The 14,544-nt window shown below is 44.0% G+C and overlaps 1 protein-coding gene and 1 long non-coding RNA gene across 3 annotated transcripts; both read right to left on the reverse strand.

Moving 5' to 3' along the window:
• Positions 1 to 2,513: 2,513 nt before the first annotated feature.
• Positions 2,514 to 5,254, reverse strand: LOC118499132. 2 transcript variants are annotated; one of them, XR_004901650.1, is made up of 2 exons: positions 4,999 to 5,254; positions 2,514 to 3,425 (listed from the first exon to the last, which is right to left on the reverse strand). It is a non-coding gene; the product is annotated as an uncharacterized LOC118499132 (long non-coding RNA). The 2 variants fall into 2 exon arrangements; XR_004901649.1 differs by having other exon boundaries at positions 2,514 to 3,428.
• Positions 5,255 to 8,779: 3,525 nt separating this feature from the next.
• On the reverse strand, positions 8,780 to 13,717 carry CDKN1B (cyclin dependent kinase inhibitor 1B). Its single transcript, XM_028532015.2, has 3 exons — positions 12,672 to 13,717; positions 12,008 to 12,137; positions 8,780 to 10,059 (listed from the first exon to the last, which is right to left on the reverse strand). Exons 1-2 carry the CDS (start codon positions 13,144 to 13,146, stop codon positions 12,016 to 12,018), a joined length of 597 nt encoding a protein of 198 aa, XP_028387816.1. The 5' UTR covers positions 13,147 to 13,717; the 3' UTR covers positions 8,780 to 10,059; positions 12,008 to 12,015.
• Between the last annotated feature and the right edge of the window lie 827 nt (positions 13,718 to 14,544).

A 14,544-nucleotide genomic window follows, 5' to 3' on the forward strand; every position in this document is an offset into this window, starting at 1 on the left:
CAAAAGTAAATTTGTAGAAAAGGAACTCCTGATCAAAGACTAAACCCAAGTACAGAATGTACAATGTGTCATGTATGTGTAGTTCCAACCTAACACCATTTACTCCATCATATACTCTCCCTCTACTGATTTGACATTTCATATTAATCATGGAATAAATTCTACTTGAAGCTTTTAAGAGAATAGAGACCTTGAAGGGAAAGCCAGAATAAGGTCATGATTTTGGAGAATCAGATTATCGGCCAATATTCAGGCATTTAAAAACAGGAATGGATGAGATGTGTGGAGAAAGGTCATTGCTTGCTTTAAGAGGCTGATTCAGATTTCTAAGAGCAAGTAAGGTGATGCCAGTAAGACAAAGATTAAACAGTTTGGATAAGGGAGATTTGACCCTGAACTTGAAAGGTGGTCATGGCTTCCACACATGCAAACTCCTTGCTTCTCTGGTCACCAGTGAAGCTAGGGAAAAAATCACTCAGCCTTGGATAGAAGGCAGGGAAGCAAAGGTTAAACTATCAGGAAAGGATAATGATCACCTTTGCATGAATGGCACTGACTGTAACTCTATTTCCTTAAATTTATGTATTCTGTGTATAATTTATATCCCAGCAGTCTCAAACTACAACTGAACATAGTTCCACATTTGAGAAGCCGTTTGTATGTTCTTTTCCAAAAATTGTGATTCATAGCCCTTGTTTATTTTTCTATTGGTTTGTTTGCTTTTTCTCTTTAACTTGTAGACTCTATTTATCAGGGAAATTAGCCTTTTGATAAATGGGTTGCAAACATTTTCCCCAACTTTCCATTGCCTGTATGGATGTGAGCATTACTGATTTAGTACCACAAACAAATCTATACCAGGTCCTTTCTGAGCTAATTAGAGATGACCCTAAACTCAGCCAAATGCCTTATTTTTTAAGCATTTTTGAAAATTGTAGTGAAATGTTATAAAATTTACCATTCTGACAATTTTTGCAATACATGAATTCCGTTCATTAAGTGCCCAATAAAAATCATTTGTTCTCCTTGAGGATAATTAAAAGCAGCATTTGAAAATGAGGAAACTGTCCTGGCCAGGTAATTCAGTTGGTAGGGCATCATCCCAATATGCCAAGGTTGCCGGTTAGATCTCTGGCCAGGGTATAAGAATCAACCAATGAAAGCATAAGTAAGTGGAACAACAAATTAATGTTTTTCTCTCTCTCAAATCAATAAATTTTATAATTTTTTCAAAAATTAGAAAACATTTTTACAAGGGTAACATTGTGTTGGTTGTGGTCACTTGAGAATCCAAAATACAAACTGGATGTCTCTGTTAATTACACTGTTTGTAAATATATAATGGTTATTCATTATACAGCGGTGGACAAAAGTAGATTTACAGTTGTAATACAAATAAATAACACAATCATCAATAAATAATAAAAGAAAAAATGTTTTGTGTACTCACAACTGTAAGCCTACTTTTACCCACCCCTATATACCACCAGGCCCTATGCTAAGTACTGCACATACATCATCTCACCTGACAGTTCTAATAACCCCATGAGAGAGCTGTAAACATTCTCATTACATAGCCAAAGAAGCAGAGACTTCAAAAGGTGAAGTACCTTGCAACACAGCAAGTCCCACGAGCATTAAGTTAGGTAACCAGGACTCGAACCCAAGCAGTCTGACTCCAGATCCTGAAGTCAAACCACTGTCTCCTGGAGGATGGGGCCCAGAATCCCATGTGAGACTCTTGTAACTAGAATGTGAATGAACTTTAAGATTTTTCCAGTGGTTATATATTTATTTACTACTGTAGTTACACATAATGTAAAATTTACCATGTGAAATGTTTTAACTAGAGAGTTCAGCGGCACTAAGTATGCTCACACAACCCCATCATTGTCTTCACACTCTGCTATGGCAGACGGGGTATGCAACATGTTTTTATTTTTATGTCATTGAATTTATATTCTATTTTATGGATTCTGTGTTTTGTGTCATACTTAGGAAGATCTTCCCCACTCTGAGACTATACTTTTTTAAATCCTCTGAGGGATGTTTCTTCTGGTATGTCTATGGCTATTTTTTTTTAACACTTCACTCTTAAATCCTTCAGGAATTTATCCTGGTATAAATGTGAGATAGAAACTTAGATCTAGACATCAAAAGAGAGATCACAGTTAACAGACTTAGAGTCATTCAACTTTTGGTGACAGCTGAAATCAAAGAGAAGGTATGATGGCATTCAGCAAAGAGTTTGGACCTTGAGGGATTTGCCTGAACCAAGAGGAAGGTTGAAAGACAAAAACCTGTGAATCTAGAAAAGGCACTAGTGTGGCAGGAGGAAAACCAAGATGCAGCAATGCCTTGGACACCCAGGAAGTAAGGTAAGTTTCATTCCGTAGGAAAGGGTGAGAGGGGCCCTGCACCCAAAGTCTAGCTTAGTAACCATTCTCGTTTTCCACCAAGAATCAGGGTAAAACCAGCAGTTTCAACTTCACCTTGGTTTTTTTTTCCCTCCCTCCCTTTTTTTCTGTTATTACTACAATAGGAACCAGAGAACATAAACTTTAAGAGCTCATGTCACTTTGAGAAAAGTAGTTTGGTCAAGTACAATAGTGGAAGAGCATCTTGTGTTGTAACCGTAAAACATTTCAATCCCAGGAGGCAACCCAGAAATGGGAGGCATTTTAGAGGCCCAAATGGACTGAGGGGCTGGGTTTCCAAGAGGCTGGCTTTATTCACTCTGTATTCTCACTTGTCCTGGCTTCTAGCAGCTTTCTGTTGCCAGGGCCTGCAGATGAGAACTAGCAGGAGAGCTCATGTTTGCCTAAGGCCCAAGTTTTTGAAACTATCTTAATGCTTACACAATCCCACGAGAGACAAAACCTCTCTGAACAAAAAAAAACTTCTGTTTTCGTCTACATTCCCCCAGAAGACCCCACTCCTAGAATTCTACAATAAATAAACATTTATCAAGAACATGCAAAAAAAGATGTGAGATGAAGGTTTCACTTTATTTGTTTAATGCCAATAGAAATTATATTTGCATCTAGACAAATTCATTTTAAATTCATATGAGGAAGAAAGGTGAGCAAAAGAAGCCAGAAAAATTGTGAAAAAGGGACCAGTCAGGGTGTGCAGGGTTAGTGTTACCAGCAATTAAAACATACTCTAAATTTATAGTAATTAAAATAATTTGGTCCTGAGTGCTGAAACTGATAGAGCAATGGAATAAAATAGGACAATCAGAACTTATCAGAAGTTAGTGTAAAGGTATAAATTTCATGTTAAAGGTGTAGATTTACTTGCCATCTTTATCATGCTGAGCATTCCCATCCAAGAATGACACACCTTTTGCTTTGTTCTCGTCTTCTGTTAGAGATACAATCTCAGAATGAGAACACTGTTCCATCTCTCCACCGCCTTCCTGTCTGCTGAAGAGTGGTAGTGAAAGTTACCTGTGGGAGTTCTGTTTGGGGTCTAAATTCTTTCCCAGAGTCATTCCTAACATACTGGGCTTCCTAGTCTGTGTACAAAATGTGGAAAGTGGTGATCAAATCTAACTTAATCAGACAGGTATTAAGTGTTGGCAGAATTATTTTTAAAGGTTCTAGTGGCTAAGATATGGCCTTGATTTAACTAACTTAGGAAGTTAGGACGGCAGCTGGAGGTTACCACCTACTCAGTATTATTAGCCACCAATCTCAAAGATGGAGCTTCAAGTCACCATGGGTGTTGGTCTTGGATAACAATGTTCAACAGAAATAGAATGTAAGTCACATCTGTAAATTACACTCTAGTAACCACTCTAAAAAAAAGTAAAAAGAAACAGATGGAATTATATTTAATATTTTAAACTAGTACTTCAAAAGTATGATCATTTCAACATCTAATCCATATAAAATTATTAATGAATATATTTAACATATTTTTAGACTAATTCTTGGGAACCTGGTATAAATTTCTCATTTTTACATCTCTGTAAAAGATGCTGTTTACAAACACAGCATTTTTTCATCTTTACAAACACAGCATAATTCCACGGTTGGAAATACAGCATCTCAAGGGTCGGGAACAGACTTTAAAAATCACAAGTCCTAATATCCATTTGATTGTTCAATCTTTTCTACTATGTCCTTATCAAGGGATCACCCAGACTAGTGCTTGACTGGCACAGTCAGGCATGATGAGCTCACTGTTTCCTAAAGCTAGCCAGTCTATTTGGCGACAATCTTAACTCAAAAAAATTCCTTACTGAGAGCACAAGCAGGTTGGCTTGTGGCGGTCTGAGACACTCAGTTGGGTTGTGCTAACCTTAAGGAGTTAGTTGGTTGGGCTAGGAAGTATTGGGGGGATTAAAAACTGAAAAGTGGATAGGGGTAGTTTGGATAGGAACTGTTAGACGAAAGTCTGAGACTGGACACCTGGTTCAACTCCTCAGCTACGCTGCAACAAGAGAAACAGGCAGCCCCCCCACCTTCACCCCCCCCACCCCCGCCCCCACAAACTGTAGATATGCTAATTTCGCTCATCTGGAGACAAATGGATTTGGAAATTAACTTAAAACATGACAAACTTGAAAAATTTCACCATGAAGTAAAACCTAATTGGTTTATAATTAATGAATGATAATGTATTACACCTGTATTATAAATAACATTTTTTCCTAAATCTTAAAGTACTTTACCAAAGGAATGAATTTTTAGATACAGAAGTCAAAGACACTTTCAAAGTCATTCCCCCTCTCGATTTTGTTTTAACCTTTTCTTCACACAAAAACACTCAGAAATCAGAGACAGAAAACTTGTTTTAAAAAATTCAGTAAAAATGACACCGACTGCCTGAGTTAGGATGAATTCTGACTGGGTGGCTCCTGAAATAATACTCCCCCCCGTATTTGCATTTCTTGTTTGTTTCTTTCTTTTCTTTTCTTTTCTTTTTCCCCTTGGCAGTGAGGTGCTCTTTTCCAGGCCACCTTCACCCTCCCGCCTTCCCCAATTCTACCTTTCCAAGGCAGGGGAAGGTGCATCCTCGCCAGAGCTCCTGCAGGCGCCTCCCTAGTACCTCTGCCCAGCGGCCGGCGAAACGGCGCAGCCTGGACATCCATTCACGTTTATACTACATCTCTGGCTTCGCCAAAGGGTTCCCTGGTCGTTGACCGTGGCCCCTCACTCCCCACCCGCCTGCACACTGTGAAACGCACTTGGGGGTAAAATTTTGGAACAGAAGCTCCGCCCACCTTCTTCTCTCCCGCCTCTGCAAAACCACTCAATACCCCACTTTGGTCCGCCGAAGCGGGTCCTGTCACACGATCTGGGGTACCGAACTTTTCGGAAGAAAGCAAGCATCCAAAAAAAAAAAAAAATTCAAACTACAGTCTTCGGCCAATGGGGAAGAAGAGGGCGGTGGGCGGAGGAAGCGCGCGGCGGGCGGGGCGCGCGGGGGCTGTTACCACCGGGGATTTGTAAAAAACTCGGCGGGCGCCGGGTTTGGGGCTTTTTTTTCCTCCAAAACCAGTTCTAGCGCGAGTCCCCGCCTGTAGCTGCAGCCTCTCGGATCCACCTTAAATCTTCAGTGGACTCAGCGCAGGGGTCAGTGGGCGCAGCCAATGCCAATCAAGTTTACAACCACCAGCACAGGAGGGGAAAAAAAAAAAACGAGAGGAAAAAAACAATCTTCAAGTTCTCCAGTCCACACACACGCACAGTCACACGGACGCACGCACACACTTACACAAGCACACAAAAGGAAGGAGGGGGGTGGGGGGACAGGCGGGCGCGCGCGCGCGCGCGAGGGAGAGGAAATGTTTGCAAAACGCTGGCTGGAGGCTCGGTGCCCGTGGCTTGAGCGCTCGGGGAAAGCGCGCGGGAAGCGCGGCCCGGCCCGAACGCCATGATGGTGGCCGCGGTTTGGAGCCCATTTTCTGGCGGGGGAGCTGCAGTGATGCAATCCCCCAGCCCCGGGCCTGGCTGCGTGCCTCCTCCCTGCTTTTTCTTCACGTTCCTTTCGAGGTGCCTCGACGTTTCGCGCCCAACGCGCAGAGATTTCTTTTACTTTCCGATTCCTGCCTACTGTCCCCACGCGAGACCAGCCTGGTACGCGGGTGGGAGAGACACACAGAGAGACGAATTTACGTGTAAACACTACACTTTCGGTTCTGCGGGGTCTGAGGCTGATCCCACTCCCCCACCCCCACGCGAGCCCTGATCCCCGAGGTTCTTCCCCCCCGGGGTGGTTCTAGCACAACCGTGGTTCTTCCCCCTACCCCCCACCTCCTCTTCGCTTCCAGGATATTTATCTTCAATTTGCCCGGGAGGGAAGGGAGCGTGATTAGGGTGTGGCTCAGGTGAAAGAAATAGTAACTTAAAAAAAAAAATTAGTACTCTGGGAAACAGATTGGGAGAGCCTAGACGAACTTTCAAAACACTCTTTTCAACATAAAAAACAACTTATGAAGAACAAGTGTCGACGCTAAGATGATGAAATGGCGAAGACAGCGTTCCACGGCTGCCGGGAAAGGTCGCTCCGCGCAGCCGGGCGGTGGACGCACGGTGGCCACAAAGGCCGCCCCCGCCCTGCTACCTTTTTGTTGATTTCCAGGGTCCCGCCGTCCCCCAATCGTAACCCCTGGACCCATATTTTCCTAGTGCCTCCCTGGCCCACTCCCGCTCTGGAGAGCTGGGGATGCGATTGGGGAGACTTCGCAAAGTGGGTAGAGGGGGGAAGCAACCCCCGCGAGCCGCTCTGGCGCTCGGCCCTCATGCGCTCCACTGAGGGCCTCCGTGCCGCCGGCGAGCCGGGAAGCCTTTCGAAATGCGCGGGGCTGCGGGTCATTGGAGCCCGGGGTGGGGGTGGGAGCGAGCTGCTGCCCTGGAGGATCCACAAATTCTGAAAGGTTCTCCCTTTCGCTCATGTCCCCCCACCGCTCTGCAGTTGGCAGGGCACTGATGGGGGAGCGTCTATTTGTGGAGAGGAATGAGGGACTTTCGCTTCCTTCTTAGCCCAGAGAGATGATGAGAGAGGCAAGTTTCTGAGAAACCGCCCAGCTCCGCTGAGCTAGCGGAGGCGCAGCCGACCCCCGTGGCCTGCGGGCGCCCTGGCCGCGGGTACTGCGCGCAGCCACCCGCGCAGTGCGGGACCTCAGGAGCTGCAAGTTTCAAACCTGGAGCCAGACTCAGTCTTTCGGTCCCCGAGCGCCGGCCAGCCCGACACCGCAACTGCTGCGGCGGGCGAACGCGGGGCTGAATTGCAGTTTGGAGAGACGACCGGCGCAGTGACCAGGGTAGCGGGGCAGGGCGTGGCTGGCGCCGGTGGCTCGGTCCCCTCAAAGGGACGTTTGCAGCAGGCTACGCAGTCCTGGACCCTGGGGAGGACGTCCCGAGTCGCGGGGACGAATTTGGAGACTTGACACAGAAGTGTGGTGGATCCACTCGGCGACTTGGGGACTGCGTTCCTGTGAACGTGCCTAGCGCGGCGAGCATCCACTGCTTCCTGGCCCAGCACTCCTAAAACGCAATCTCTAAAAATTCACATTAAAGGTGCCTATTCAGGGAAGAAAAAAATGGAAGAAGAAATGGGGTACATGCAACAATTATGGGGATTTTTTCCTGTTAGAGATACTTTTTAAAGTATCCTTTTTGCTCAGAGAAACTTTAATTTTATTTCATTATTTCTTAACTCCCTCCACTCCTTCCTCCCCGTCTTGAATTGTTTTTCTTGCTTTCTCAGTGTCTTCCTGAAAAACACTCTGTATGCGTCTTTTGAACAGAATCACAAAAACACCTTTAAGTCTTTAATTAAAATAATACCTGCTTGAAAAATGTAGCCTAGCCAAGAAAGGACCTATTTTTTACCTCTCCTTTACCGGCAGTTGTACAGTCAACCTCACTTAAAAAAAAAAAATTCCTCAACCTCGGGTCAAAATTAGTTGAAAATACCTTGTTTAGAGCTCTTTTGGGGTACAACAATTTGAGGAAAACAGTTTAACTCAAATTCAGGTCCTTGCGATTTAACCATTTTCAGTTTCCTAGAAAAAATAATTTACATTTACGCATTAACCACATTTTTAAGGGAATGTAAAATTGCATGAATTATTTTAGTAAATCTGACTTTCAAATCTTTTCCCCCTTAACTAAAAATAAATCTCTCTGCTATATATGGGGGCCCCAAAACCCTTAGACTTTGTGTTTAGATTAACTAGTTATTGGTTGTGTAAATTATTACCAGGAAATTCGGAAATTTAGGAATTTGTGTGATGACTTTAATTTTAATACCTGTTTTATCTAAATTAGTGTGGAATACATATCAATTTCTAAAAAACTATCTGAATATTTTGCACAAGAGGTATAGATCAGATGGTCTGAACAACTGCTCTAATTCTTCACACTCTGCATGTGTAAACAGATAATTTAGAAAGTCACCAATGTTACTTTCATTTTCAATCCTGCAAATGTGTAATCAGTGTACACTTATGTAAGAATTTTTGGTTCTGACACATTCATATCCTAGAAGACATAAATATTTAACTAATGGAGATCTGACAATCTTATTTATATGAAAATGTGGCTTTTCCACTTTATACTTCTAAAGCTTCATCCACCCACACAGAACTAAGTGGAAAACAGTGACTATTACATTCAGACCCACAGAAACATCTGAGCTGTGGGCCTGAATCATCTAGATTATTTACCACTTCACACTCGATTTGTGTAAATGTGACTAAAATGCCAGGTTGAATACCTTAAGCTTAGTAAAAGCACATTAACATACAGTTCAACTCAATGAATAGCTATGGAAGTTTTCTTTATTGATTGTTTGATATGTAACAATAATTGGCATCTTTTTCACACATTACCAAAAATTATACTTGGCTCAGTATGCAACCTTTTAAGCACAGCCATATTATTTAAAGAAGGGGGAAAATCTATTCTACCCAATACAGCATTTACAAATGCACAAAACATGCCACTTTGGCTTGTATATTGTCTAGATTAAAAAAAAATCTCTTTTTAACATAAATAAGTTAGTATAATTTTCAGTGTCTTTACAGAGTTATGTACACAGGTACACTTCAAATGGTTTTGTTTAATACACAGGTAATGTAAAAATACTGTTTAAAGATGTAGTATCCATTTCACTTCTACCATACTGTCTTTTCTACACACATTTTCCTCTTAAAACACTGCTTTCCTTTGGGCAAATTAACAAATAATTTTTAAATTTAAAATTATTTCATCACTCTTTATATGAAGTTACATACAGATCTTTATTTTGACTGTGTCTACACAGCCCAAAGCAAAAAGAAAATCAGAAATTTTCTCAATAAATCTAATAAAAATTAGATGGTCAATTCTGAGCACTCAGAACTCCCCCCTATCTTTTTGCCCAGAATTATCTGGAGTGATTACCTAACTGCTGAATAATTAACTGGTAAATTCCAATTTTAAGGGGGCCTAGAGGGGAGCACTGAGGACAGTTTGTTGTTTAAAAAAAAAGCTATTTGCTGCTAAATAACAGAATTATCAGAGCTCCCAAATGAGAAATAGCTTCCTGTAAATAAATAGGGATTATTTGTAGCCAGTGTTAAAATTTGAATGATTTTTAAAATAAAGTATCAGTTTTCACTGAAAGGGACATTACATCTTTAAAGAAAACAATTCAAACCCTTTCCCTAAACTGCTTTCTTTATACAAGTCAAATATTTTTCTCCTTGCTCTAAATGGAGGCAAGCTCTTCACATCCCCATGCCGATTCCTTAGCCCCACCCTCCCTTCCCGTCCCCAAAGTTTATGTGCTACATAAAAGGTAAAAACTATATACACAGGTAGTACAATGAAGCAAATAAGGAAAAACCTAATTGCACAATGCTACATCCAATGCTTTTAGAGGCAGATCATTTAAGAACGCCTAAAATTTTAGTGTTATTATGTTGTTCCTTTTCAGTGCTTATAACAAGACGTCCAGTGATATGGAGTCAGCGATATGTATTTAAAATTTTAAATTCATATTTTCCTTGCTTCATCAAGCAGTGGGGTATCTGACACACAAGGAAACATACTCTCAATTCTGCAAGAGAAACAGAGGAAAGAATTAGGAGAAATGTACTAGAATAACATTACCAGCAAAGTACAGTAATTATTTTGTCACTGTCTTAGTTGGAAATACCTGAGTGATGGAAAAGACAGTAGGTACTAAAGGCTGATGACAACAGTCATCTCTACCCAATGTTTCCTTCACTGGATTTTTACTCTTCTCTGTGTTGTAAACTTTTATCTCCAGCACTGGGTCTCAACAGTGGGCAACTTTGTACCCCAGGGGACATTTGGCAATATTTAGAGACATTTTTGGTTATAGCATACTAGGGGAAGAGGGTGCTACTGGCATCCATGGGAGAGGCCAAGGATGCTGCCAAACATACAATGCTCAAGACAACCTCTCACAACAAAGAATTATTTGGCCCAAAATGTCAGTAGTGTAGAGGTTGAGAAATCCTGGTCTAGAGAATCAGGGTCAAAGATGTAGAGAAAGAAGAGAGGAAAATTAAGAAACTGTATCACTTAAGAGTAGCAAAACTTTCTAAATTTGAAAAACAATGTAAAATATAACTTCTAGTTCTCCAAAGAAAATTCTAACACTTTTTTTTAAATATTCTAGTTTCTTAGTCATATGCAGAATATACACATGAGTGCTTCTGCACAGGGCTTTACTACTATTTCTAGTATTCACTGAACTGGCAATATTTACTAACAAATGCCTCTCTATGTCAGAATAAGACTGGGTCATCTGATGAGTTAGGCCACATGTCACAAACCAAAAATAGCTGCAGGTGGTTGTGTCAGAACAATTTTTCACCCAATTTTCCCACTTCATATACAGCTGTAATACAGAGGTGTTAGAGTGCTATTTTGTATAAGGTCTCAAGAATATCAGATGTATGTGAATAAGTCATAGACATGACATTATGATTTAAAAATACAACACACTTGAATCCCACCTTAATCCTTGTATTCCTTATTTTTAATTTTTATAAATAAGGATTTTTTAAGGTTAGTATCACTATTAAGATTTCTTTATACTGTAGGCTATGAGCCTGTAGAAGGGCTGGAGGAGAGAGGTCACAGCCCTGTTCAGGGTAGAACTCACCCTGGCCAGTCCTGATGTCTACTATCCATTTCCCCTACAAATATCCAAATCATTCTGTTGTAGCACGATTAGCATACACATGCTGACCTGTTTCTGAATTGCTGACTCTGGCGGAATTCATTTAACTTCTGCTTTGCAATTTCAGTGTTATTAGAACTTCTGAGGAACCTTAGGGTTTTGTTTGGTTGGTTGGTTTTTTGAGCTTTCTACTTTGTTGTGTTTTTTTTTAATACACAGCTTCCTTCTCTGTCCCCCAAATTTATCAGAAAACAAGGAAAATGAGAGTACGTGAAAATGATAAAAAAAGAACACAACATACCTCTTTTTGCATTTCTAACCATTTGATTAACAAAATACAAGCCAATTGCACCTAAAGTTTCCCACAAAATTTAAATGTAACCATTTATTTGCCATTTTTCCATGTATGGCCTAGAATATGCTGACTCAACTTGAACCTCTGGGAAACAAATTCTCATGAAGTGGGTCTGAGGCATACCCCGCGGTGGTGTTCAGATGAGGAAAGAACCTATTGTTCCCAACATGTTTTGGTGGGACTCACAGGGAACTGACCTACCTATGCACAGGGCCCTGGTTACAAGTACTTGCCTGGGACACTTGCTCTAGTCATTTTGTGGTTCAAGGGAAAATGACCTCAGGACATGGAAACTCTGAAGAAATACAGTACCCTCACAGTGATTCCCAGCCTCCTCCTATTCCTTCTTTTTTGACTTCACAAAATATAAACAAAAACCCACAAGCTCTAATCTGCCAGCAACCACTAAGATCGGGTATCTTGGGGTCTGAAAGCTCACGGAGTTCCTGCGCCTAATTTGGGTGCTAACCAGTTATTTGCTCCTGGTAATCAACCCACCAAGCAGTTTACGTTTGACGTCTTCTGAGGCCGGGTTTCTTGGGCGTCTGCTCCACCGAACCCGCGTTCTGGGAACCGTCTGAAACATTTTCTTCTGTTCTGTTGGTTCTTTTGTTTTGAGAAGAGGCATCTAAGGACAAGAGGGAATTTTTAAAAAGAACACACACAAACAATCTTTATTAGAAAAAACAATGGCTGGCAGAAGTTGGCTCAATAGTCAGGGGATGAAAAACCCACCACGTCCACCCACATTGGACCCGTCATTCCGAGTGGCCTTTAAAGTCACAAAATGAGGCTGTTTTCACAGAACAGACACTGTCTGCTACGCCCCAAAGCGCTCTCTCCAAAGCGTAGAGGGAGGCCGATGATAAACATCCCAACGTTGTCACACACCTACCCCCGGTTAGACATAAGGATCTGCGATGTTTTGGGTTAGAAAAGTTATCAGATAATACAATCTCAGGCTTCTGACTTACAAATCATACACACACACACACACAGACACGCGCGGTCAGGTAGCACTCACAACCTAGATTACGGAAGTTCGCTCCTAAGAAGCTGTATCAGGATACGTTGGAAAGAAAGCTGATGGGTTAAGCCCTGCAACCAGGCAAGGCGGTGCCCCAGACACACAAACATGTTATGGTTTTCAGAGGGTCATTACCGTCTGTTGCAGGTCGCTTCCTTATCCCAGTGCACGGCTCCGCTAAGCCCGCCTGGCTGTCCGATGCATCAGTTTTTTGGTCTACCAAGTGTGTGTCCTCTGAATTTGCCTGAGGTCCAATTAGAGGCCCTGCGTGGCGGTTCCCGCGGACATCCTGGTTCTCCTGCGCGGGCACCTTGCAGGCGCCTTTGGGTGGCCGCGGGGGTCTGTAGTAGAATTCGGGCAAGCTGCCCTTTTCCACCTCTTGCCATTCGTATTTGCCCTCTAGGGGCCTGTGATTCTGAAAATCAAAATTCCACTTGCGCTGGCTTGCCTCTTCCATGTCTCGGCAGTGCTTCTCCAAGTCCCGGGTTAACTCTTCGTGATTCACAGGGCCGAAAAGGTTTCGGCAGGCAGAGGGCTTGGGGTACTCCGTCTGCCTGGCATCCATCGGCTCCAAGCTCGGGCTCGCGTTGGACACTCGTACGTTTGACATCTTCCTCCCAGGTCTTTACGACCGCCTCTCGCGCGCTCTCGGAAAACAAAACCGAACAAAACAAAACGCCCAGACCCAGCCCGAACTCCACTTATAAAGCCTGCGACTGCCCTAGGAGCCAAGAGAAACAAACCCCAACAAGTAACTGGCGCGTCAGGAGCGCGCTAGGTCTGGGGAGGGGGTGAGGGCCAAACAGCCCAAAGTCTCGGTTAATCAAGTGTACCAGCGAGCGGGAGGGCGGGGAGGGGAGGGGAGGGGAGAAGCAGGAGGCGGGGGTAGCAAAGGCAGTCCAAGTCCAGGCTGGTGCAAGCCCGCGCGTCCCGCTAACCGAGCGGCTCTCCAAACCTTTCCGGCGTCAGAGTCGCGGAGGGGCGAAAAAGTGGGGAGAGGGGAAGGGAAGAAAAACACCCCGAAAAGACGAGCCCCCTTTTCTTAGTTGCCCAATATGGCGGTGGAAGGGAGGCCGACGAAGAAGAAAATGATTGACACTCCAAGTCTATTTAAACAGAGGTGGAGACCCATTGGTCGCAGCGCCGGGAGCCGCCCCGCCGAGGCTGGCTAGCGCGGCCTTAAGGTGGCCCGGGCGCGATCCCGCCGTCTCCCCGCCTCCCCGCGCGCGCCGACTCCGTGAGCGCCGCCGGGAGATTGGCTGGTCGCGTGATTGCTGTAGGTGCACTGCTGCCAACAAACCTGCTCCGGCTGGCCTCGGAGAAATTAAAAATAAGACAAACAAACTAGCCAAACGGCTGGAAAGACGGGGAGGGGCCGGGGCGGCGGGGCCTTGGGTTCTGCTCCCGGTGCTGCGCTGACGGGCGCGTGGCCCGTTCCGAAGCCCTGCTCTCCCGCTCCTCTTGGGAAAACGAAGGGCTGGACCAGATGATCACGAAGGTTGCTGGCAGCTCGTTGTGCGCCTCGGTGGCGGTCCTGTTTCCCCCGCACTGCGGCCAGCTGAGGGGCGGAGGCAGATGTCGGGGGCTCTCATCCCCTAGCCCAACTTATAGCACTGCGGGGGAGACGGGGAAATACAAGCTTGTGCGCCTGGGAGCCCCCCTGCCTGAGTGCCTTAGCTGGGGTGTGCAGTGGTTAGCTCACCCTTAACCTAGAAGTCTGTTACTCTAGTGGAGACGGTGGGTTTAGGGGATACGCCAAAGCGAACGTCTTTCTACAAATTAGCCTGGAGTAGGGGCAGCATTTATAATAATCTGAGCCCAAGCTCTCCCCCAATAAAAGGAAGATCTCAGGATGAAAAACTCGACTGGTATCCCAAGTCCTTAATAAACTTCGTAGCTGCCTCAGACACATTTAGTTTTCAAAGGCGAGGTTACACCCCTGGCCCAGGTTCTTGCTGCCCAAGCACGGTTAGAGCAATTGACAGGAGCTGCTGGTGGGAACTCCTCT

The sequence above is a fragment of the Phyllostomus discolor genome, chromosome 2 (genome assembly GCF_004126475.2).
Source record: "Phyllostomus discolor isolate MPI-MPIP mPhyDis1 chromosome 2, mPhyDis1.pri.v3, whole genome shotgun sequence".
In the NCBI taxonomy this organism is placed as follows: Eukaryota; Metazoa; Chordata; class Mammalia; order Chiroptera; family Phyllostomidae; genus Phyllostomus; species Phyllostomus discolor.